The 26,222-nt window shown below is 42.5% G+C and overlaps 2 protein-coding genes and 1 pseudogene across 4 annotated transcripts in view; 2 read left to right on the forward strand and 1 right to left on the reverse strand.

The window, feature by feature from the left end:
• The window catches only part of LOC148037122 (uncharacterized), a 58,838-nt gene that overhangs the window by 19,474 nt on the left and 13,142 nt on the right, over positions 1–26,222 (reverse strand). The window lies entirely within an intron of this gene.
• Positions 6,353–9,180, forward strand: LOC148037123 (uncharacterized). The gene is made up of 3 exons (XM_087677016.1): positions 6,353–8,504; positions 8,928–9,004; positions 9,100–9,180. Exons 1-3 carry the CDS (start codon positions 6,368–6,370, stop codon positions 9,178–9,180), a joined length of 2,295 nt encoding a protein of 764 aa, XP_087533142.1. The 5' UTR covers positions 6,353–6,367.
• On the forward strand, positions 10,222–10,804 carry LOC148037124 (uncharacterized; annotated as a pseudogene).

Below are 26,222 nucleotides of genomic sequence, written 5' to 3' on the forward strand. Positions count from 1 at the left end.
TATTCACTTGTATGTTGAGAAAATGCTCTTCTTTGGTGTACCGCAACATGCATGGAGTCGCTATTTTTCCAGACTAGCCAAGCATGGTCTTCAAGAAAGAATCCATGGTCTTTTTCAGCAAGATGCGGATTGGGCTGCATTCAAAAAAGCCCTACGCGACAAATTCTTCTTAGAAGACTCTGGCCTAATGACGAAGAAAAGTTTCACTGATTGGGTTGAGAAACCCAACAAAGGGTTAGCTACAACAACTCTATACCATGAGTTTGAAAGTAAATTTGGACAACTTGATGCTGAAGACCAATAAAGTATGCAAGGTCAAAAGATTGAATTATTCTTTAAGGCTGCAGATCCCATTCTGTAAGAGAAGCTTGCTGATCGCCTAGAAGATACTACCTCCGAATCAGGAGTCAAGACTGCGTGGACAGATGTTACTGAAGCAGTTAACATGATTGCTATAAGAGAGCGGATGTGACTAAGATTGGATTCTACTTCAACTTCAACAACTTCATTGATGGAGCTTGTTCCACCTTCGAAATCCCCTATTCCTTTGACTAATCAACCAACTCTTTCTTCTTCTGTTCCTTCTAAAAATAATGTCATGAATGAACTCATTAAAAGCATGCGTGACCTTCATCTGAATCTTACAGAAATTGGTTCCAAGGTGGAGAAGCTGAATGTCAAAGTTGAAGAATGAGGACGATCATCAACTCAAAGACCCATGAGAGAAGACTTTAAGAGGCGTTGTATTTAGTGCCACAGCCAACAACATGACAAAAGGAAGTGTTCTGCCTTCCGTGAGACTGAAGCACAGAAGCTCCTCTTTTGGAAAGATGAAAAAATTCATGCAGCTGAAACTGGTCTTCCACTGGAGCCAAATTTTGGCAATGGTGGAATGAAGAAAAGATTAGAAGATTTAGTTGTAAAGAATGCATATGCAGCAATTGATACAGCTACCTATGGGCTGCAAATTGAGACAACATAATCAAATTTGAAAGCATGTAAAGCTAATGTGCAATCTAAAGTATGGATGCAGGCACTAGATCAAATGGAACGTGGTAAAGTAGCCAAAGAAGATTTGGCTAACGACAGTCAGTGCATTCAAGGAATAACTGGTTGGAAACAACCGGTAGATTTTTTTTCCGCCTTTGCACATTTGGCTGACGTCAATCATAAAGAAATCATGATTAAAGAAAAGAAAAGAAAAGAAGATGAACCAGGGCCTTCCTCTTCTGGCCCTCCGAAACGGGTAACTAGAAGAACGCCTAAACAACCAAAGCTAGCTGAAAATATAACCCCAGATCAAGAGATGAAAGATGTGCCACAAACAAAGAAGACCGAAGGAAAGAAGAAAGACAAGCAGCCAAGCTACAAATTGCAGTCTGACATAGAATCTGCAACCGATCTCAAATGAGTCCTAGAAGAACAAATTCTGGGAAGCAAAATTGAATTCACCTTAGGCGAAATTCTTGGAATCGCAAAACGTGAATTCCATGATGTAATTATTAATGTAATCAAAAGGAAAAGAAAAATATGTTGGTGATGAAGCTGAAGAAACAGCCCATGCTTTTTTGCAAGTTCTTCGAGTTTTTATGCAGGATAAAGAGAAGCTGACTTCACAAGGAATTCATCTTAAAGCAGTTAAAGAATTAATTGCAGCAATTGAAGCTGAAGATAAAGAAAGCATGAATGCAAAAATTAAAGAAGTGAAAGCTGAAAATGTAATGGTCGGCTGGTCCAAACCAGTTGGGCAGCCTACCGCTCAAAAAGAAGGCCGTCTACAACACATGCATGAGGAGAGGCTCGGTTTATTCCAAGCAGTCACTACTCCCGTACGCATTGGGCAAGAGCAACAACGGAGACAGTCGTCAAAATTGGAGAAAAAGAAACACCATGTATTGTACTCTTAGACCATGGCTAGGAGATAAACGTCATGGCAAGGAGTCTCTATGAAAGTGACGGATGGCCCCTAGATGTTGATCCAGGTTGGCGAATGAGAGCTACAAACAACTCTTTTGGAGAGTTATATGTTGCATGTCCTAATGTGCAGGTAACTATTGGAGACATAAAAGACAATTTTCACTTTTTTGTTTAAGTCTCTTGTAGTTACCTTATCATTCTTGGGAAACCTTACATTTCTGAAGCTCGCTTGGAAACAAAAGCTCTTGATGATGGTTCTTCTTATGCTCGAATCTGAAGTAAGGATAAGGAGCGAGCTGTCCAATTTCTTACTGTGTGTGTTAACCATCATCGAAACAGAGATCAACTACGTGATTATCCTGTGCCTCCTAATGCCCGAGAATTCAAAGGTTTTCGGACTGCACTGCTATAAAAGGAGGCTATAGCAGTGCATTATGTAAAAAGATTGAACCTCCTTATGCTACAGAAACTGTCTCTCTAGCAAATTTGTATGTATGTACAGCCAATAGTATGGGTTGTTATAAGTCCCTTCCAGCCATGACTAAAGCTGAAAGAAAATATTTATGTTATGTAAAAAGGGAGCTGAAAACTTATGACATGATGGCTGAAAATGAAGATATTTCAGACATTTTTTTAAAACTAATTACTACTGGCACATTGGCTGAAATATACGCAGCTGCTAATACAGAAAATCACGTTAAAAATCAGTCCATAAAAGTATGAACATTGGATTTTTATCAAACAATTCAAGAATTTGTTAAGCGGGAAGACATTGGTTCACTCAACAAGACTGAAGCGCAAGTGGAGACAAAATACAAGACGCTGAATAAAAAGTCAAGCCTGTAGCAGTCCCACTACCTCCTAAAAGTGAAGGGCTGGCTGATAGGGCAGCAAATCAGCCAAGTCTTCGTGATCCTCCCAACATTGGTCACAAGTTCACATCCAAAAGTATAAAAGAACTCAAAATAGATGAAAATTCTTTCCTTTCGCCGGCTGAAAAACACTCATTTATACAAATGCTAATGAAACATGGAAAAGCTTTTGCATTTCAACCAAGTGAAATAGACTATGTGGATCCAAATATTGTGGCTCCTATGGTCATTTTTACGGTCCCACGTGTGCCTTGAAACCTCAAGCCCATTCCCGTTCCAAGGGTGCATTTGCCCAAATTATTGGAACTTCTAAATGAGAAAATCAGAATAAAGATTTTAAAACCTTCTTCAGCTCCTTACTCAAATCGATGGTTTACCGTGCCCAAGAAAAATGGATCTTTACGATTCATCCAAGATCTACAGCCTGTTAATCGTGTCACAATCCGAAATGTTGGTTCGAGTCCAATTGTTGACGAATTTGCTGAAGCTTTTACAGATAGAGCAACTTATTCTATGGGCGACCTATATTCAGGATATGACCAATTTCAGCTTTCATTAGAAAGCCGAGACATTACCACAATGAAGACACCCCTTGGATTGGTCCGCATGTCCACTCTACCACAAGGTGCAACAAACTCCGTAGCTTATATGATGAATGCCATGCACAAAGTCTTAAGGGACTTTATTCCACAACTTACTCTTCCATTTCTTGATGATGTACCTATCAAGGGATGTGAAGTCAATGAAAAAAATGAGGAGCTTGACGAAGATGGCTGCAGGACATTTGTAGTTAACCATATTCATGATTGTGACAGGATTTAACCAAGGCTAGAAGAGGTATATCTTCCCCTTTCTGGAGCTAAGTCGACTTTTGGAATAGAAGAAGTCCTAGTGGTCGGACATCTGTGTGGCTCCTACGGACATAAACCTTCACCAATCAAGATAGATACCATCAATAGAATGCAAGAAAAATGCACAAATATTTCAGAGGTGAGAAGATTTATTGGCGCATGTGTATTCTATCTCATATGGATACTACATTTTGCTCATGTAGCCCAAAATCTTTATCAATTATTAAGAAAAGGCCAAAGATTCTCTTGGGGGGAAGAGCATACTCTCACTGTACACAAACTAAAGAAGTTGTTAATCTCAGCCCCCACTCTCAAAAGGACTGATTATTCAAATGGTCAACCCATCATCCTTACTGTGGATACAAGTCCCATTGGGATAGGATGAGCTGTTGGCTAAGAAGACCTTGAAGGTAACAGGTATGCATGTCACAAGACTCTGACAACTATTACCTTTTTGTTGATTTCTTTATTACATACTTTATTTGGTTTTTCTTTTTGGAAGGATCCCTCTTGAAATCTAAACGCCTGAGTTGCATGGCCAGTATGTGAAACGGACAGGAATGTCTAGTGAGTCAAGAGTGGACAGTTAAGGTCCCAAGAGACTTGTGAAAGTGTATATGGACAAGTGTGTTGAAGAACTAGCCTGGAAGAGATTAGTTCAAAGTGAAGATGGACAAATCTTCAAGAGATTAGTCCATGTGGAGTCATCAGTGGAAATTCACTTTCAGTTGAGCTACATTACAAATTTGGATGTAGCCATAGTCTGCAAAGATGGTCAGAAGACTAGTGGGATGCAATGGAAGAAACTCCTAAAATTTAGGGAGTTACTATTTTTGGACCTCAGAATTCGTTCGCGTCATTATCTTCGTTTTTGCATGGGGATTAAACCTCTGGTCTGTGCCGAGGTCAAATTTCGCACTGAGGATGGAGAATTTTAAACCGGAAGGTTAGAATGGGAAATATCTTTCAGTGCTGCCATGTGGCACAAATTTGTGCACTTACCTCTTTAAAGAGTGCTGGCGTGCAGTTTTTTGGGTCTTAGAGGGCTCATTTGAAGAGGGGGAACAGTGGCTGATGCAGAATTGGTTTTGGAGAGCTTGCCTACCTTGTCTATGATGCACAGAGGCTTGAGCTTGCTTCCTACTCTCTCTCTCTCTTCCTGACAGTATGGTTATGCTTCAGAATCAAGGACCTTTCTTCTGATTCAGGTACAGCTATGTGGGAATATGCTGTTTTTGCATGAGGCAAGAGCCTCCTTTCTTCAGGAACAGGAGCAGTTGTTTGCTGTTCCCAAGCAGGAATAGGTGAGGGTGGTAATCTCACCAAGCAGGTGTCTAAAACAGCACTAAATCAGTACAGATTTTGGACTGTTCAGAGGTTATTTCAGAGCCCAATTGATGTCAGAGTCAAGGGGCACTTGGCCCAGATGATGCAGAATAGTGCAGGGATCAGTATGAACTAAAAACAGGTTTCAGAACAGGTCTGAACCAGTAATTACAGTGGGCTGAACAGTACAAGGAACAGTATGAGTTGAAAACAGGTCTCAGAACAGGTCTGAACCAGTAATTACAGCAGACTGAAACGGTCAATTCTGCACTCCAACCAGAAGTTTCAGACTTGCGCAGAGTTTCCCCTCCTGGTCAACTTGTTTTGGGTCAGTAATTGTACTGTTATGCTGCCAAATTTCACCTAGAATAGGTGAAAGACAGCCCATTGTATTCTCTCTCTTTTTTAAAAATAAAGAAATACCGCAAGGGGCGCCTGACTTAGGGGCCAACAGGGTGTCTGTGTGGCAACAGGAGCATTCTAGCTTCCTGTATTTCTTCTTGATTCTGTGTCTTTAAGTTCAGGTAATGTGGGCGACTGTTAATTGGGTGAAAGCATTTATATATTTTGGTTGTACACTACCGCCCTTTCCAGTGAACAGGCCGGTTTCAAGGTTCCATTGCCGGGATCAAATCACTTTTTCCCTAAAGAGTGAGCCAGGGTTTGTTTGGGTGTAAGACACAGAATTGTGCATTATGGCTGATAGAAAGGAAGATACCAGAGAGGAAGCGTCTGCATCACAGGAGATCCCTGTTGTTCATGAGGTGGGAGAGTCTTCTAGACCTCCACAGTTTGTTACTCCTCCTGCTATGGTTGAGCCACAAGTTCTTACGACTTCTTCTATGGATGAAGACACTTTCAAGACTCAGTTAGTTGCTGCTGTGAGTATGTTTACTCAAGTGATGCAGAATCCAAGGGTTTTGGCATTTTTGCAGCCTTCCCTTCCTTTACAGCAAGTTGGGCAATCTGCAAAGATTTCGGATCCAATAGAGGTCCAGGATAAGGGTAAGCATGCTGCAGATTCAGTGGAAACACCAAGGCAGCTTGCGGAGTCAATGGAGACTCCAAGCTTGGTTCCGACTGTCCACGAACAGGTGGCGGAAACGCTAGTTACACAGGCATTGCCAGTTCAGCTCGCCACTTTACAGTAGCCAAATGTTGGTTTAAATGGACAGGGAAACAATTTTCAAGCTTTACCACAGGTTTTCCCACCGACCTCTGTACATCCTGGGTACTTTGGAGGTGGATCTATATTTCAGAGTATGGCTGGTTATACGCCTGGAAACCAGATTTATGTACCAGGAACAGTGTTTGGGGGGTACACAGGGTCTTATGCCAAACCCCATGTATGGCAATATAGGCATGCAGCTTGGATTTCAGGGAGTTCAGGGCAGTTTTGGCATGCCACAGGGCACTTTTGGTATGGCTGATTATCAAAACCAGCAAGCAAGTATTGTGTCTACAAGCCCTGTAGCCAGTTGTCAGACAACTCCTATGCCACCTGTTAGTGTTCCTATGTTACAGGCATATCCTACGGACCCTTTGATGGCTCATGAGAAGCCAAAGCCATACAAGGAAGGTGGTGCAGCCGTACAGTTTGACATCTTTCGAGGATTTGAAGATAGGACCAAGGCTCTTTCTTTCTTACAGCAGTTTGATGCCGCATTTGCAGGAGGGAACTTTACAGAGCCTTCTAAGGTTCGGAAAGCTGCCACTTTTCTTAAGGATAATGCTAGTCAGTGGTGGAGTACACTGTTGATGCAAGGACAGGCTCCTGCCACTTGGACTTACTTCAAGCAAGTATTTGCTTCTGCTTGGTTGACCAATGAATTTGAGATCGATGTTATGTCAGCTTGGCACAATTTGGATGCATCTAAATGCAAGGATCTGGAAGACTATAACAAGAAGTTTTGGGAGGCTTTACTTCCAGTCACTTCTTACAGGGTTGTGCCATTGACCGAGCAGATAGAGAAATATTGCTGCGGGCTGCCCAAGGAACTCCGGAATTATTGTACAAAGACAAAGGTCACCACTTTGACTCAGTTAATTGAGAATGCCACTACAGGAAATGCATTATTGTTGGGACAGTCAAGTGGTTTTGGCGGCAGCATTAAACAGGACAAATCTGAAAATTTTTCAGCAAAGAAGCCATTTGGTAAACAGGTTTCTCAGATTTCTCAAAGTACAGGTAAATCTTGGCAGTTCAAAAAGAAGCCAGCCAAGTTCTTTGGACAGCAGCCAAAGGACCAGAAGAAACCTTTTGTGTGCAAGTCTCTTGAAGAGAGAAAGGCTTTAATGGCTGAGAAGAAGTGCTTTATCTGTGAGCAGACTGGTCATATTGCGTCTAACTGTCCGGACAAGAATAAGAGATCAGCTGATGATGATAAAGAGGACAGGAAAGGAAAGAAGCCCAAACCTTCAGCAGGTTTAGTGCCAGATATGCTGGGAGACAAGCCACACTCGGATGCTAATGAGCTCTGCAGAGCTTGGGGTAAAGTTAGGGATCAACATGTACTCATTTTCTTTGATCCTGGAGCTAAGGCAAACTTTATCTCACCAGAGTTGGCTTCTACTTTGGGCATTAGAGCAGATGAGATGGGCTACACAGCAGAGGTAGAGTTGGCATGTCCTGGCCACTCAGAGTCTGTGACACCCATTCTTGGAAAGCTACATCTTCATGTGCAGTCTCATGTTGATGCAGAAGAATTTTATATCATGCCACTTGAAGGCTGTGATGTCTTGTTGGGAATGCTATGGATGTTCAGAAAGCATGGTGTGTTGGATGCCTTTAACAAGACACTGACTTTGGAACATAGGGGAAAAACTCATGTGCTTGATGTGAAGCTCAAAGGAGAGTCTGTACCTGTTGTATCGGCTTCTGCCATTACATCTGTAATAAAGAATCATCTTTCTGCGTACTTGATTTTTGCACGTGATGTCAAGGATAATGATGAGTCAAATTTTTCTATGTTAGATAGAGACAAGTCTGCTTTCTTGTCTCAGTTCAGTGATTGTTTTTCTGACTCATTACCATCACAGTTGCCACCAGAGAGGTCTAAGGATCATGCAATAGATTTGGTGCCAGGCAGAAGCCCACCAAATAGACCTCCGTATAGGGTTAGTGCAGCCCAACAGAAAGAGATATTGAACCAGGTGAATGAGCTGTTAGGAAAAGGGCTGATTCAGCCAAGTTCATCTCCCTTTTGCTCACCAGTGCTCTTAGTGCAGAAGGATGGCTCTTGGCGCATGTGTATAGATTATCGAGCGTTGAACAAGAGTACCATCAAGAACACGTTCCCCATTCCAAGAATTGACGACATCCTTGACCGTTTGGAAGGAGCGTCAATTTTCAGCAGGATAGATTTGAAGAGTGGTTACCATCAGATCAGGATTAAGCAAGAGGATATGCATAAGACTGCATTTAGGACCACGTTTGGTCTCTATGAGTTCTTGGTAATGCCATTTGGACTTACTAATGCTCCTGCTACGTTTAATCGAATGATGGATAGGATTTTTCGTCCATACAGGCAGTTTGTTGGTACATTCTTTGATGACATGATTGTCTTTTCAAAGAATGAACAGGAGCATAGAGAACACTTGAAAGCAGTCTTTGATGAGCTTTGCAGTAATAGGTTGCTTATCAATGGCAAGAAGAGTGAGTTCTTCTTGGAAGAAATCCAGTTTTTGGGGCACATAGTGTCAAAGGATGGTGTCCGAATGGATCCTGCTAAGGTTGAAGCAATTAGAACATGGACAGATTTGAAGACTGTCCATGATGTTAGAAGCTTCTTGGGTTTGTGTTCTTACTACAGGAGGTTCATTCGCAATTTTGCAGAGATTGCTTCACCTTTACATGCTTTACAGAAGAAAGGAGTCTCTTTCCAGTGGACACAGAAAGAGATTTCAGCTTTTAATCTTCTTAAAGAAAAGATGACTTCTAGTCCAGTGATCATTCTGCCAGATCTTAGGAAGTCATTTGTTGTCCAATGTGATGCCTGTGGCAATAGCATTGGTGCAGTGTTAATGCAAGATGGCCGGGTAGTGGCTTATGAAAGCAGAATCTTGCGAGGGCCAGAGCAGACTATGTAGGTCTATGAGAAAGAATTGCTGGCTGTGATTCATGCACTTTCTAGTTGGAAACACTACCTACTTGGGGCAGATTTTGTTGTCCAGACAGATCATCAGACATTGCGTTATTTCTTAACTCAGACTAAGCTGTCAGAAAAGCATATGCGTTGGGTAAACTTTTTGTCAATGTTCCATTTTCAGATTGTGCATGTGGAAGGCAAAAAGAATGTTGTGGCTGATGCTTTGTCAAGGAAGCCACAAATTCAACTGTGTCAATTCCATATCATCATGAGCTTGATGATATGAAGGAACAGTATGCTGATGATGAAAATTTTGCAAGGATCTTTGATCAGCTTGTTAATGGACAACATCATGAGCATTATCTTCTCAAGGATGGTTTCATGTTGATGCATGGTAGACTATGTGTGACTATGCCATTGAGACGGAAAGTTATGACAGAGAGTCATTCTCCACCGTATGCAGGGCATCGTGGTATTGATGCAACAGCCAAAGCAGTAGAGACATTTTTTTATTGGCCTACTTTGAGAAGAGACGTAGATGCTTTTGTGCGGCAGTGCTTGATTTGCCAGAAGATCAAGTTTGACAGGCAAAAAGCACCAGGGCTTTTACATCCATTGCCTATTCCAGATAAACCATGGGAAAGCATAGCTATGGATTTTATCTTTGATCTTCCAAGGACACAGACAGGAAATGATGGGATATGGACTATTATTTGCAGGTTTAGCAAACAGGCTCATTTCATTCCTGTCAAGAAGAAGATAAAACCAGATCAGATGGCACGTTTGTTTATGTGCAATGTTTTCAAGTATCATGGTATGCCACAGTCTATTGTCAGTGATCATGATCCACGGATGACAAGTCTATTCTGGAGAGGCATATTTGAGAACATGGGCACAATGCTTAAGTTCTCATCGTCATTTCATCCACAGACTGATGGACAGTCAGAAGAGGCAAATTCTGTTGTCTTGGATTTGCTTAAGTGCTATGTGTCAGAGCACAAGTCAAAGTGGGAGCAGTATTTGCCTTTGGTCGAGTATGCATACAATAATACTGTGCATTCGTCAACACGCAAAGCTCCTTTTGAAATTGTTGAAGGTGGTAAAAAGGTTCCTCCCATTTTGCATACAAAGGATAAGATCTTTCAGGCAGATCAGTATGTGCAGAGTATGGGTGAAATGTATCAGAAAGTTAAGCATGCCCTTGAAAGGACGCAGGCAAAGCAAAAGAAAGCTGCTGATCATCACCGTCATGAATTGATATTTCATACTTGGTGATTGGGTATTGTTGCGGTTTGAAAAGGCACGCTTAAAGAAGCGAAAAGGCAAGGAAAGTCTTTTCACTAAGCTTAGTATGCGATACTATGGGCCTTTTCAAGTAATAGAGAAGATTAGTGATGTCAGCTATAGGCTGAAATTGCCTGACAATTGGAAGATTCATAATGCTTTCCATGTAAGTCTTCTTAGACCCTATGTGGGTGACGTGCCAGAAGATATGCCAGCTGAGGAACAGCCCGAAGTTGAGGAACTTGATGAAATTCTTGTTCCAGAACAGGTACTGGCACACAAGGAAAGGAAAGTGAAAGGCAAGGTTACTAGAAGGTATTTGGTTAAGTTCAAGAACTATCCAGCTATAGATGCTAAGTGGATGGACAAAGGTGAACTTGCAGAGTCACCTAATGTGTTGGAACTTTACCTTGAAGCATTTCGCTTGCAACCTACCTTGACCCCTTGTATCTCTAAGCTGAAATAGATTGTCAAAGTGACAATTGCTCAAGAAAGAAATTATGTACAGAAACAGATTTTGTACAGGTTAACACTTATTGTATCCATATGGTTTTCTCAGTGCTAAAGAAGTAAGTATTGCTTGCAAGAATACAGTTTTTACTTCTATTGAATTGAATACATGTTGTAACAATGGTTACTCGATCGGGCATGTATTCTGTGAATTGACTCAGTGGGGATATCATTTTGATGTACCGGCCACTAGATCTCTAGTCAGGGTGATGTGGAGTCATCAAATGAGAATCTGCCACTATGGGGATATCATTGTGGTGTACCGGCCACTATATCTGGAAACAGTGATGTGGAGTCACATAATGATAGTCTGCCATGTTTCACAGTTAGAACATACATGTGTTAACAATGTGTTCAGTTCACAATGTTGACTGATAGCATGTAAGTGTTGTACATGTGCTGCCAAGTGTAAGTTTACTGGGTTAGCTGGAAGCATGTATGACATTCATGCAAACGAGGACGTTTGCGATTTCGAGAGGGAGGTATGTCACAAGACTGTGACAACTATTACCTTTTTGTTGATTTCTTTATTACATACTTTATTTGGTTTTTATTTTTGGAAGGATCCCTCTTGAAATCTAAACGCCTGAGTTGCATGGCCAGTATGTAAAACGGACAGGAATGTCTAGTGAGTCAAGACTGGACAGTTAAGGTCCAATATAAGTCTGGAAGAGACTGATGGCACTGTAGATTGACAAGCCTGGAAGAGACTTGTGAAAGTGTATATGGACAAGTGTGTTGAAGAACTAGCCTGGAAGAGACTAGTTCAAAGTGAAGATGGACAAATCTTCAAGAGATTAGTCCACGTGGGGTCATCAGTGGAAATTCACTTTCAGTTGAGCTACATTACAAATTTGGATGTAGCCATAGTCTGCAAAGATGGTCAGAAGACTAGTGGGATGCAATGGAAGAAACTCCTAAAATTTAGGGAGTTACTATTTTTGGACCTCAGAATTCGTTCGCGTCATTATCTTCATTTTTGCACGGGGATTAAACATCTGGTCTGTGCCGAGGTCAAATTTCGCACCGAGGATGGAGAATTTTAAACCGGAAGGTTAGAACGGGAAATATCTTTCAGTGCTGCCATGTGGCACAAATTTGTGCACTTACCTCTTTAAAGAGGACTGGCGTGCAGTTTTTTGGGTCTTGGAGGGCTCATTTGAAGAGGGGGAACAGTGGCTGATGCAGAATTGGTTTTGGAGAGCTTGCCTACCTTGTCTATGATGCACAGAGGCTTGAGCTTGCTTCCTACTCTCTCTCTCTCTTCCTGACAGTATAGTTATGCTTCAGAATCAAGGACCTTTCTTCTGATTCAGGTACAGCTGTGTGGGAATATAATGTTTTCTGCATGAGGCAAGAGCCTCCTTTCTTCAGGAACACGAGCAGTTGTTTGCTGTTCCCAAGCAGGAATAGGTGAGGGTGGTAATCTCACCAAGCAGGTGTCTAAAACAGCACTAAATCAGTACAGATTTTGGACTGTTCAGAGGTTATTTCAGAGCCCAATTGATGTCAGAGTCAAGGGGCACTTGGCCCAGATGATGCAGAATAGTGCAGGGATCAGTATGAACTAAAAACAGGTTTCAAAACAGGTCTGAACCAGTAATTACAGTGGGCTGAACAGTACAAGGAACAGTATGAGTTGAAAACAGGTCTCAGAACAGGTCTGAACCAGTAATTACAGCAGACTGAAACGGTCAATTCTGCACTCCAACCAGAAGTTACAGACTTGGGCAGAGTTTCCCCTCCTGGTCAACTTGTTTTGGGTCAGTAATTGTATTGTTATGCTGCCAAATTTCACCTAGAATAGGTGAAAGACAACCCATTGTATTCTCTCTCTTTTTTAAAAATAAAGAAATACCGCAAGGGGCGCCTGACTTAGGGGCCAACAGGGTGTCTGTGTGGCAACAGGAGCATTCTAGCTTCCTGTGTTTCTTCTTGATTCTGTGTCTTTAAGTTCAGGTAATGTGGGCGACTGTTAATTGGGTGAAAGCATTTATATATTTTGGTTGTACACTACCGCCCTTTCTAGTGAACAAGCCGGTTTCAATGCAATTCATTTTGGAGCAAAGGTTCTCAATGAACGTCAAAGAAGGTGTGCACAAGTAAAAAGGGAATTGTGGGGAGTTGTAACAGCATTAAAGTGTGATCGTGAATACTTTATAGGTGCTTCCGTAGTGGTAGAAATTGATTGTCTTCCACTGTTGGGCATGATTACCAACTGCTCTACACCCGACATTGCTATGCTAAGATGGATTGCATATATTAAATCTCTCAACCCCGAATTAAAGCATATTGCAGGAAAGGTGAATCCAGTTGCTGACATGCTATCACGTGCAAGATATGAGAATGAAGAAGAGCTGATGGAAGAAGATGAAGTTGAAGAATCTATACTTGCTGAATTTCATTCCATGGCTGCTGAAAGTACCTTTTCAGTTGCTGCATATACAAACCCAAAGTTGAATCTTGTAGGTGAGGCTGATCTTTTTAATGGTATAGCATTAAGTACACTAAGAACAGGAAAAGGTACTGCTGTAAATCAGCATACAGTGACAAAAATCAAAGATTTATCTATGGAAGAAGGGTGGTCAACTAGTAGCCAGCATGCTCATTGCATTGCTCAAGTTCTAGTTCATTTCCTTGAAGAAGATTATGAAGAAGATCAGCCAATATTTGAGCACAATGAAGAAGAAAGAGACTTGGACTGATGAAGAGTTCAAGCGTATTAAGAGGAAAGCTTATGGTTTTTTTCTTAAAGAAGGGCATCTATGGAAGCACGCAAAGAAGAAGAAAGGAGCGCATGTCCGAGTTTTAGGTAATAAAAGATTGCAACAACAAGTAATGAAGAAATTTTATGAAAGCCTGTGGGCTGGTCATAGAGGCATATGGGGAACCTTTAGTAAAGTCAAAGAAAAATATTGGTGGCAAAACATGTATCGTGACATAGCACATTTTAATGAAACCTGTTATGTGTGTCAGAATATTATGTATTCTATGGTCAAGCATCGAGATGGATTACAACCGACTTATCCTTTATCTATACATTATAGATGGGTTATTGATCTTATAACTATGCCTACAGGAATATGGAATATGTGATATTAAGTGCTTGCAAAAGAGGATCTAACCAATTAAGTTGAAGGCAAAGCCTTAACAACCAAGACCACTCAAGCTATTTGCCGTTTTTTGCTTGAAGAAGTGTTTTATAGATATGGTTGTGTGGGTAAAGTAACTGCAGATAGAGGAGAGTTAGACGCTGATGAGGCACACTTCTTTGCTCAATTGGGTATTAAGTTGGCTTTGACATCAGCCTACAACTCTGAAGGCAATGGGAAAAGTGAGAGAGGGCACCAGCCTATTCTCAAAACTCTAGCAAAGTCTTGTAGAGGAAAGATCAAAGAATGGCCTAAAATGCTACCTTTTGCATTATGGGCTGACCGGACTACTCACAATGACTGGCTATATGCCAGTTAAACTTATGCATGGACAACAACCAATTATGTCAATTGAAGAATCTGTTCTCACATGGAGTCTTCTACCTCGAGAGGAAGGCATCAGTAAAGAAGAGTTGCTGACTTTGCGCATATGGCAGCTAGAAAGAAGGCCTGAAGATGTTCAAGCAGCTATTGAGAAGCTAAAGACAGCAAGACTAAAGAACAAAAGAAGATTTGATAAGCGACATCGACTTCGACCAAGAGCAATTCAAAAAAATGACTGGGTACTTGTCTATAACAGCAACCTAGACAATCAATACAGTGCTTCTAGGAAGATGGTAAAGCGTTGATTTGGCCCATATGTGGTAAAGATCATTCATGACAATGCCACATATTCATTGGCTGAATTGGATGGGACCAGCATAAAGATACCCGTAGCTGGAAAAAGAATCAAGCTTTTCAAATGAAGAGAAAGTTCAACATATGAGTTAAAAGACTTGGATATAATTCAAGAGCATAAAGACATAGAGGAAGAAGAAGAGGCAGAAGATGAAAACATTGACATGGCAGAAGATACTTCTTTTGACACTGCAAATCCGTAAGACTTTGGCACATGCCAGAGGATGTGCAAATTAGAAGGGGGTGGATGTCGTGCCGCTACGCGCACACCGTGTAAAAAAATCTAGAGTGTGGCTTTCTTATTGATTTAGAGAGCCAACGCCATTTTAGAAATTAGTGTTAGTGTCCATAGTTCAAAATATTAGATTTTTTAACAAGTTTTAGCCAATTTTTTATATTTTAGATATTTTCTCTTGTAAAAATCCATAAAACTGTAGATAACTTCTAGATTAGGATGACATGTAAAAGAAAGCATGTAGCTTTCAACCAATTTGAGAGGATTTTATATAAAAAGAGAGATTGACGAAATCGCGCAACACACGATCGCTGTTTTCAAGCAGTGAACAGCACTCTGAAGGAGGAGATGGAGTGATCTGGTAGAATTATGGCCAGGTATGTTGGTATTTTATCCCCCTTTCGGAGCCAATGGAAGCATCAGATTGGCGATCTGAGCAACATAGAGAAAGGTATTATTTTATACACGTTTTTGTCTATTAGAGTTATATCTTCTCATAATGCTGAAAGAAACTAAAAGGCTTCATCTCTGTTAGTATTCTTTTACATTTTCTAATTCTTTTTAGGAGTATTCTTTTACGTCGTCAATTTCTTCGAACAACTTCTCTTCCATCTACTCCTCTCCCTGAATCTACCTTCACCCTGCTGTCTCCTACCCCCATGGTGGACTCTCGACACCAAACACACCGACACCGTGTTAACAGAAGTTTATGCTATCATCAGAGGTGAATTCTGGAAGATATTTGGGCTGATTTGGGCTGATATCTTCAGCCATATTCAGAGAATTAGCTACAGCATTGTTTTTTTAATTCATTTCTTACTCTATAGAAGATACCTTGTCAAAATATGCAAGTATTATGTGCCCCTATGGCAGGACAATGTTTGTAGATCATTCATAGATGCTTTGAGTTGAATTAACAAGAGCTTTTTCTCTTATTTCTAGGCTGCAATAACATATCCTTATCAGGAACTCAATTTGAAGCTCTCTTTAAGCAAGTCTCTTTGCCCTACAAGCCTTGTAATTGACTCATAAGCTTTTGTTCCTAACAGTCTACATTGAATGTAATCATGCAAAGTTGATTCATGCTATGGCATCATGTATGAATGATGGGATGCAAAGTTGTTTATGATACATGACAGCATATTGTACTTGATTTTATAATTTGTGATTGCTCTTATAGTCAAGAAAACAAGCTTGATTTGAGTTCGAACTTATGAGATAATACTCTTGTGATCTTTGCTAAGAACATGCGGTTGGAAGCTCTATCAACATCTTCAAAAACTTGGCTTGAAACCTTTAACCCTTCTCTTATCTCTCCCAGAGTTGTTTATGATATATGACAGCATATTATTGCGATTGCTCTTATAGTCAAGAAAACAAGCTTGATTTGAGTTCGAACTTATGAGATAATACTCTTGTGATCTTTGCTAAGAACATGCGGTTGGAAGCTCTATCAACATCTTCAAGAACTTGGCTTGAAACCTTTAACCCTTCTCTTATCTCTTCCATCTCCGAAGTCTAAGCTCTTGAATCCCCATACATTCTTCTCTCTCAAACCCCTGTGATTGACCATGAAGTATCTCTTGAACCTTCAAACATTCATTGTAATCTACTTACCTCTTGAAGACACATCTCCATCTATCTTGTCCAGTTTTCTTGCCAAACCCCTGTGGTGACCTTCAACCTTACGCGCTGCGACAACAGTAGAGTGAGAAACCTGCACAAAAGGATGAGGTTGAATGGTGGGCAGCCTATCTATTTATAGATATTGAAAGGTGGCCCAAAATTTTAGGGTTTTTGGGGACCACTAAAAATCTCTTGAACCATGCATCACTTTTGCATTTTTCATTAATTAAGTGTATTTTGGGTGAAGAGCGCGAGAGGAAGCATTCAATAAGTACACGTGTCAATTGAGGTGTGTTTAGATGTGCAATACAGTGAGAGTGAAGAGTTGAGAGATGGGTGTATACCAATGTGGTACACACAAAGAATAAAATAATGTAGTTATACTTGGGGTACAGTACACTTACACGTGCAAGGGTATGTTCACATGTGTAAGTAAACGCATATATACGCAGGAGTAGCGTAAGGCCTTCACACCCAACAACCTCCCACTTAAAGTCCTAAGCGAACCTTTAACCAACTCCTACTAGTCGAATGCAATGCTCATATTGAGCCTTTGCAAGACTTTTAGTGAGAATATCTGCAGGGTTATCCTATGTTTTGATCTTAGTCAATGTGACTAGACCATCATCCAGAACCTGTCTCATAAAGTGATGCCTCACATCAATATGTTTAGTGCGTGCATGAAACATGGCATTCTTAGCCAGGCATACAGCACTCTGGCTATCATATCCAAGTACAAGTGTTTTGGTGGGCAGCCCAAAATCCTTGACCAAATGACCAAGCCAAACAGCTTCTTTTGAAGCTTCAGTGGCTGAAATATATTCAGCCTCAGTGGTAGAAAGTGCTACTATCTTCTCCTAACCTAGAGCACCAAGAAATGGCTCCACCAGTCAAAGTAAATATGTACCAGCTAGTAGACTTGCGAGTATCCAAGTCACCTACCATGTCTGCATCACAATACCCCTGCAAATCTAACGTACCCTTTTCATAGCAAATGCATTTTCTTTGTGCGCCCTTAAGGTACCGAAAGATGCATTTCACTGCTTCCCAATGTGCTTTGCCAGGATTTGACATAAACTTGCTTACAACTCCCACTGCATGAGCAATGTCAGGTTGAGTGACAACCATAGCATTCACGAGTGACCCACAACTGAAGCATAAGGAACACCCTTCATTGAGCTGGTTTTCTTATTATCTTTTGGACAATCTGCTTTGCTAAGCTTAAGGTATGGTGGTAAAGGGACACCAAGTGGCTTAGCATCTGCGATAAAAAAACGATCAAGTACTTTGCTTATGTTCTTTTTTTGTGAGAGAAATAAAAGCTTCTACTCTCTATCTCTTGTCACAAGGATGCCCAAAATGCTAGACCCAGGTTTCAGAAAGTCTTTTCACTTGTTGTCAAAATGACCATGCTTCGGATATTGTTTGCTATCGTAGCATCTATGGATCTTGAACTTGATCAGATGGATGTTAGAATTGCATTTCTGCATGGTGATTTCAAAGAACAACTATACATGAAATAGCTTGAAGGCTTTGTTATGCCAGGAAAGGAGCACTTGGTGTGTAGGCTTAAGAGAAGCTTGTATGGTTTAAAACAGGCTCCTAGATAGTGGTATAAAAAATTTGATGTCTTCGTGCTCTCACATGGGTTTAAAAGAAGCAATGCAGATCACTACGTATATATAAAAAGGGCTGATGATGGAAGTCTTATAATACTTGTGCTTTATGTGGATGATATGCTTATTGTTAGTAAGCATAAAAGCCAAGTTAATGCACTGAAAAGACAATTGAATTCAGCCTTTTCCATGAACCCTTTCTGTGTATAGCCCTTAGTAGCCACAAGCCTAGCTTTGTATTTGGGTTTGCCATCCACACACTTGATTTTATAGACCTATTTGTAAGGAATAGCTTTCCTATCTTTGGGCAATTTAATCAAATCCCAAGTATCATTTTGATACAATGACTTCATTTCTTTCTGCATAGCTAGCTCCCACTTTTTCTTTAACTCACATGGTAATGCCTCTTTATATGTAAGAGGCTCACCCTCATCTATGAGTAAAATGCAGTCCAAAGAGGGATCAAACCTCTATATAGGTCTCTTGACACGTGTGGATCTTCTCACTCAATGATTTGTGTTCTCAGGCACCAGATCCACATTCAAGGGAATGTCAAGGACCTCATTATTTGGCTGCTAAACTGCATGTTCAGGTTGCTGAAAAACATTTTCAAGCTGCTATAATTCATTTTCAGCATGCTGATTTTGTTGCCCAAGCTAATTTTCAGCATCCCTTTGCTGCCCATTATCATCTGGCTCAATTATGATACGTTGATTATCATAAACAGCATCAAATGAAGCTGAATTTTTAGTGGCTGATGGCTGTTCAAGTGGCTAATCATGCTGAAATTTCACTTTCTTTTTGTCAAAATCATTAGATGTCGCATTTTTCAGCAACTCTTTGACTCATTAAATACCACATCTCGACTGCATAGCACCTTTTTCGTGCTTGAAACCCAAACTCTATAGCCCATTTCTTTTCATCTCCATAAACCAAGAAGATACCTCTATGGGATTTTATGTCAAGTTTGGTCCTACTATCAACAAGTATATGTACATAGCATTCGCAGCCAAAGACCCTTAAGTGGTCATATGAAGCAAGTTTGTCAAAACAAACCTCTTTAGGGATGCCACTTTCAAATGCACGATGTGGAGATCAGTTGCAAATATGTACTGTGGTTTTAAGTGCCTCTCCCCAAGATTAGCTATGGACAACATGCATCAAATCTTCTCACATAAAGTGTGATCCATTCACTCAGCCACACCATTAGATGACAGGTTATAAGGAGCTGTAAGCTCTTGTTTAATTCCATTATTATCACAAAACTTATTGAATTCTTTAGATACATACTCTCCCCCATTGTCTGTTGTTATGCCTTTTAATTTTACATCCTTTTTATTTAAAAACGATTTTTTCAGGTTCATTAACAATATTGATTGATAGAATGCAATCAACACCTTTTAATTTTAAACCCTTTTGAGTGCTAACAAATGCATAAAACCTTTTGAAGGCGTCCAATGCCTCGCTTTTCAGCTTAAGCAAGTAAACCCATAGCTTTCTAGAATGTTCATCAATAAAAGATACAAAATAATGAAAATCGCTATGAGTTTCTATTGGCATGGTATATACATCAAAATGGACTAAATCCAAGATACATGTCTTCCTAGACGCTCCATGAGAATATGAACTCTTTACATGTTTTCCCAGAACACAATCATCACAAAAGTCAAGCTTTGAGTTTTCCACATTAACTTTTCGAAGTGAAGAAAGTCCCCATAAACCCTTTTGGCTCATGTATCCAAGATGCTTGTGCCATAACTCCATGTATAACTGCACTTCTACAACTACAACAAACTTTCCAAGAAGTGCCTTGCAATGGAGATAATATAGAGTTCCCTTTTTACCACCTCTAATGACTCGCATAGACCCTTTGTGTATCTTCCACATTCCACCACTAAAGATAGTGAAGTAACCCCTATTGTCTAGTTGCCCAGCAAAAAGCAAGCTCTTCTTAATACCACGTACATACCTAACATCATGAAGAATCAATATGGTGCCCATTCCTGACTATTTTCAAGAGCCAGGTGTATGGTGTCCATTCCTTCAATATCACATGCATAGTTGTTGCCTAGATAGACTTTCCTAAGGTTACCTTCTATATAATAAGAAAAACACTCCAAGGATGGAGTTACATAAAATGAGCACCACTATCAACAATATTGTGGCAAACCATCAAGAGCAAACAACAAGGCATCTATCACATCCCTTTTAGTGATATGCATGTCTTCCACTGTCATAGCATGTGGATCCGAAGATGCAACCAACAAATCAACATCTTTATCTTCTTCTGTCTCCTCAACAACAACATTAGATACCACATTTGCCTTTTCTGTTTCTTTAGGGGTAGAGTTGTCATCCTTCTCATTCTTTTTGCCTTTTGCATTAGCCTACTTCTTGCGTTCTTGCTTCTTTTATAGTACCTGCAATCAAGCTTTTTATGCCCTTTGCGCCCACACTAATAGCAAGTGACATCTTGTTGTTTTTCCTTGCTTTTGCTGCGATTTTTGTTCTTATTTGCAGCATTTAACCTCTTTTCAATTCGTCCTCTTATATTGTAGGCTGATCCAATGTTTTCCCCACTTGCCTTGCATCTAATCTCCTCATTGAGAATAGAACCACGCACACCATCAAATGTCAAGTAGGGGTTGTTGCTCAATGACACAACCAATGCTTCCCAGGAATTTGGCAAAGTCATGAGCAAGAAGATAGCCCTCAACTTAGGATCAAAAGCTAGCAAGCCTGCATCCTGTAAACTGACTCAAAATACCAATGAAAGCATTTAAATGCTTTGAGGCGAGCTTAGACTCATCAAGCTTGAAGTTGACTAACTTTCGCATGAGATCAACCTGATTGACAGGAGTTGTATTCTCATACGTAGCCTTGTGTTTTTCCCAAACTGCATAAGCAATGGTAAGTCCCTTCATATCAACCAAGATATCATCTGTGACAGCCATTTTAATGTAAGTAATGGCTTTCTTATTCATTTTAGCCCAATCCTCATCTAACAAAGCAATAGGCTTATGTTCTGACAAAGCAACATCACAATCCTTCAGAAAAAGTATACCCTACATACGATCTTTACAAAAATCAAAGCCATTGCCATCAAATTTACGAATCTCAAAAAGATTCTTTGTGTCACATGTAGATGCACTGCCAGCCATCTTCAATAATAAAAGACTGCAATAGAATGTTGAGTACTTTCACCCAAAAGCAAGTGCCAAGGTTCCTGAATATAATAGTAAGTACACACTCTTGTACTTCCAAAGGTTTCCAAGAAGCAGATGTTTTGCTACAATTCAAGTCCCAAGTGATAATTACAGCATGTACATGAATCAAATCTGACAAATTTACATAGATGACATCTCCCACTTCAATAATACATCACCATAATGCCCAAATGCAATAACGCAAGTGTTGTATGTGTGAGAGTGCGCAACGGAAGAACACGAACACAGAGGAGAGGAGAGAGAAAGCAGAGAATGAAGGAAGAAAGTCTGCATTGACTGAGATGAATGCTGAATACACTGGAATGGACAGAACAGTCCCTGCACGCAGCCCGGAGCGTCAGTGAGGGAACCAGGACAGACTGGAAGCAGTGGCAGCACCAATGCCGGAGACGACCAGCCAAACTGGCCGACCTGGCCAGATTTGGCCGACCTGCCAGATCTGGCCGACCTGCCAGATCTGGCCGACCAGCCAGATCTGGCCGACTGCCCAGAAAAATGGGCAGTCAGCACAAAAACAGCCCAGTTTGGGCTGGAACAAACCCAGGGCTGCATGCTGACTAGAGCAGCCACAAAAATGTCCTGACAGAGCTCCTCTGACTCCTGTCAGACTCTGACAGGAGCTCACAACCAGGAGATGACAGACTGAGACTGAAGAAGAGCAGGCTAACACCCCCTCTCAACTCCTGGGAGTGTCTAAAGACCCAAGAACCGCATGTGATGAAGCAAAGAAGCCTGAGGCAAGGGCTTCGTAAAGAGATCAGCTGCATTGGCCGCCGTAGGACAATAGACCACCACCAGCTCCGAATCCACGATCCGCTCTCGAACATAGTGATACTGAACCTCAATGTGCTTCGTACGAGCATGGAACACCGGGTTCTTAGCCAGAGCAAGAGCACTCTGGTTATCCACGCGCAGCTCCGTAGGTCCGGTCTGGGAAAAGCCAATCTCCGCGAGTAAGCGACGGAGCCAAACTGCCTCCATAGCAGTCGAACATAGGGCCCGATACTCAGCCTCTATAGAAGAAAGTGCCACAGTAGGTTGCTTCTTGCTGCTCCAAGAGACAGCACCAGATCCAAGGGTGAAAGCATAACCGGTAGTGGATCGTCTCGAATCCACATCACCTGCCCAATCAGAATCACTCCATCCAGAAAGGGTAATCCCATCTCCATACAGGATCCCAAAGGATCGAGTCCCCTGCAAATAGCGAAGAACCCGCAAGGCCGCCTGCCAGTGATCCTGGGTAGGAGTCTGCATAAAAGAAGACAATAAAGCCACCACAAAAGAGATATCCGGCCGAGTGTGAAGCAGCCAGATAAGAGAGCCGACAAGGCACCTGTAACGGGTGGGATCGGTAAGAGGAACTCCAGCTGTCAAAAGCTTGGACTCAGGGTCCATGGGGCATGAGATAGGCCGACACTCAGCCATATCAAACTCCGAAAGAAGCTCGGAGATGTACCTGTGCTGCGAGATAAAAATGCCCTGTGCCATCTGATAGATCTCCAGACCCAGAAAGAAGTGAAGGATCCCGAGATCCGTCATGTCAAACTCCTGCTGAAGAATGGATCGTGTATGCTCCACCTGCTGAGTGTCGCTCCCTGTAATGATAAGATCATCCACATACAAGATGAGGAACACCGAAAGAGAATCCACAACCCGTAAGTAGAGGTTGGGATCATAAGCGGAGCGCGCAAAGCCACTCTGTAGAAAGAAGCGGTCAATCCGCTGGTACCAAGCACGAGGAGCCTGCTTTAGGCCATAAAGAGCCTTCCGCAGCCTGTAGACATGATCCTCCTTCCCCTGCACAAGAAAACCAGGAGGCTGTGAAACATAAATCTCCTCCTCAAGAACGCCATTCAGAAAAGCAGACTTGACGTCCATCTGATAGACAGGCCAACGGCGGTGAGCAGCAAGAGCCAAAAGAACTCGGATGGTGGACATCCTAGCTGTAGGAGCAAAAGTCTCAAAGTAATCCAACCCTGCACGCTGGGCAAAACCCTTGGCAACAAGCCTAGCTTTATGCGTGTCCAAGGAGCCATCTGCAAGATATTTGGTCTTAAAGACCCATTTCACACCAATCACCTTCCGTTTCGCGGGACGCGGTACAAGCTCCCACGTATGGTTTCGCTCGATGGAGTCGAGCTCGGCCTGCATAGCCTGTCTCCAAATATCCTGTGCAAGAGCCTCCTCCACAGTGGAAGGCTCGGAATCTTGAAGAATCTGTGACATAAGAGCATAGTTCACACATAGTGAACTGTCCCGCTGGGCCTGTAAACGGGCTGATCGACGTGGACCTGTAGAAGAAGCAGGAAAGTGAGTAACACCTGAATCCTGCATGAGCCGGCGATACCATAAAGGAATCCTGAGAGACTCCGGCGACTGTGAGGGAGACCGGGGGGCCTCCGGAACCTGTAAAGCACCCAAATCGGAGAGGGACTCCCCCTCACCGAGTGAAGGTAGATCCTCCGCATCTGAAGAAGGCTGTACATCCCGTGAAGATCCCAAAGTGGCGGTAGAAGAGCTCGTAGAAGACGAAGGCACATCCACCAAAGGGGAAAGGGAAGCCGAAGGAGGAGGAATAGGGGGGGTGCTAAGGGGCATCCTGGAAGGAAGTAAAGGGAGAGAAGGTGGGGGGGGGGGGGGGGTCCGTCGATGATGAAGAAACATCTGTAATAGAACTATCAATCGGATCCTCAGAGGCCGAAGCCTCATCAAAGATCACATCCCTGCTCACCTCAACCGTCCGCGTTGTCGGGTCATAGAGCCGATATCCCTTCGTGGTCGTGCTATAACCAACGAAGATAAGCTTTCTCGACTTAGAGTCGAACTTCGTCTTCCTCTTCTTCTTGTCCACATGGACAAAAGCATCGCAACCAAAGATGCGAAAATGGGACACGGAAGGCTTCTTCCCAAAGAAAGCCTCATACGGAGTCATGTCCTGTAATGCCGAAGTCGGAGAGCGGTTGCGTATATGCACCGCTGTAGCCACCGCCTCACCCCAAAGGAAATGAGGAAGACTCCTATGCTCCAGCATAGATCGGGCCATCTCAATCATGGTCCGATTCGCACGCTCCACCACACCATTCTCTGATGGTGTGTTCGGATGGGAATACTCCACCCGAATACCATGATCCCTACAAAACTGAGAGAAAAGATGAGAAGTAAACTCTCCACCGTGATCAGCTCAAACACCACGAACCTTGGAAGTTGTTTGGGTCTCCACAAACACCTGCCACTCACAGAAACGGGAGTACGCCTCGCTCTTGTACTCCAAGAAATAAGGCCACACATAACGACTAAAGTCGTCCACAATCAGCATCAAATACTTGGCCTTCCCAAGGGAGGCCGTGCCCATAGGTCCGCAAAGGTCGGTATGAACCAACTCAAGCGGAGAAGTAGACCGCCTAGAAGCAACCGGCGAGTGAGGCTGCCGGTGCTGCTTGCCCCTCAAGCAGCTAGGGCACAAAGTGTGAAGAGGAGGGAAATCAGGAAGTCCCTCCACCATCTTCCTCCTAGAAGCCCGGCGAAGAGAATCGAGGTTCAAATGACCATACCGAGCATGCCAAAGTAGCCCAAGCTCATGGGAAGTCCGCGCAGCCAAGGCTGTGAGCGTATAAAGCCCACCCTCCTGTGTACCTGTCCAAAGAGCATCACCTGTAGAAGCATCCTCCACTGTGACTGCATCCTGAGTAAAAATGACTCGGGTACCCAACTGAGTAAGACCATGCACAGATAATAGGTTAAAACCCAAATCAGGGACATAGAGAACTTTGGCGGAGGAAGACTGCCTGTCAGAAAACATAGGTAAAGTCCCCACGCCTCGAACAGGAACTGTAGAATTGTCACCAATGGTGACTGTACCCCCTCTGGAACAAAGATCCTGAAGCCAATCCTGACGGAAGGTCATATGTGAAGATGCTCCACTGTCGACGAGCCAAGGCTTCTCCTGTGTGGTAGAAGCTAGGGCAGTGTCTTCCTCAACAAAGAGATGCACAAACGCAGATTCTGTTGTGGTTGGGGCCGCCTTCGAGTCCTTCTCCTTAGGCTTCAAATGGGGATACTTCTGCCAACACTTCTCCTCGAGATGAGTGCCCTTCCCACAATGGGGACACTTGGGCTTCTTCTCCTTCGCATCCTTCTTGTCCTCCTCCTTCTTGTCCTTGGCCTTCTCCTTCTTTTGTTTCTTCTTCTTGCCGCCACCTGTGCCAGCCGTAAATGCCTTGGTGGAGCCACTGGCTCCCACCTCTTTGAGTCGCTCGTCATGCTCCAAGACAAGCGGGGAAAGTTCCTCCCATAGGAGTGTCTCACGGATCCTCGAAGTGATGAGGCTGGTGTAGAAGACATCATAACGGGGTGATGGCAGCTGAGTCAACAGAATCATCGCCATATCCTCAGACGATATCAGACGACCAAGAGAGGCTAGCTCGCCTCGCATATCCTCCATCTTCGTGATGTGCTCCTTCATGGAAGAAGAACCATCAAGACTGAGCATCCGCAACTTCTTCTCCAGGGAAATCTTGTGGGCAAATGTCTTGTGCTGATACAAAGACGCAAGCTTTGTCCATACTTCCGCCGCGGTCTTTAACCTGTGAACATGTACAAGAACAGAATCATGGAGACTCATAAAAAGAAAGGAACGGGCTCGAGAGTTGAGCCTATCCCATAAGGCTACACGGTCCATAGAGGTGCCATCGGACGAATCCACGGGGGGTCGGTCGATGGGCGAAGAAACAAGCTCCCAAAGGTCAAATGTATCGAGGATGCAAGCCACCTTGCATGACCATAGGGAGTAGTTGGAACCATCCAACTTATCTTCCTTCAGAAAGGAAGGGAGAATCGGCAC

The sequence above is a fragment of the Lygodium microphyllum genome, chromosome 4, assembly GCF_053477565.2.
Source record: "Lygodium microphyllum isolate KBCC chromosome 4, Lygodium_microphyllum_v1.1.10, whole genome shotgun sequence".
NCBI lineage: Eukaryota > Viridiplantae > Streptophyta > Polypodiopsida > Schizaeales > Lygodiaceae > Lygodium > Lygodium microphyllum.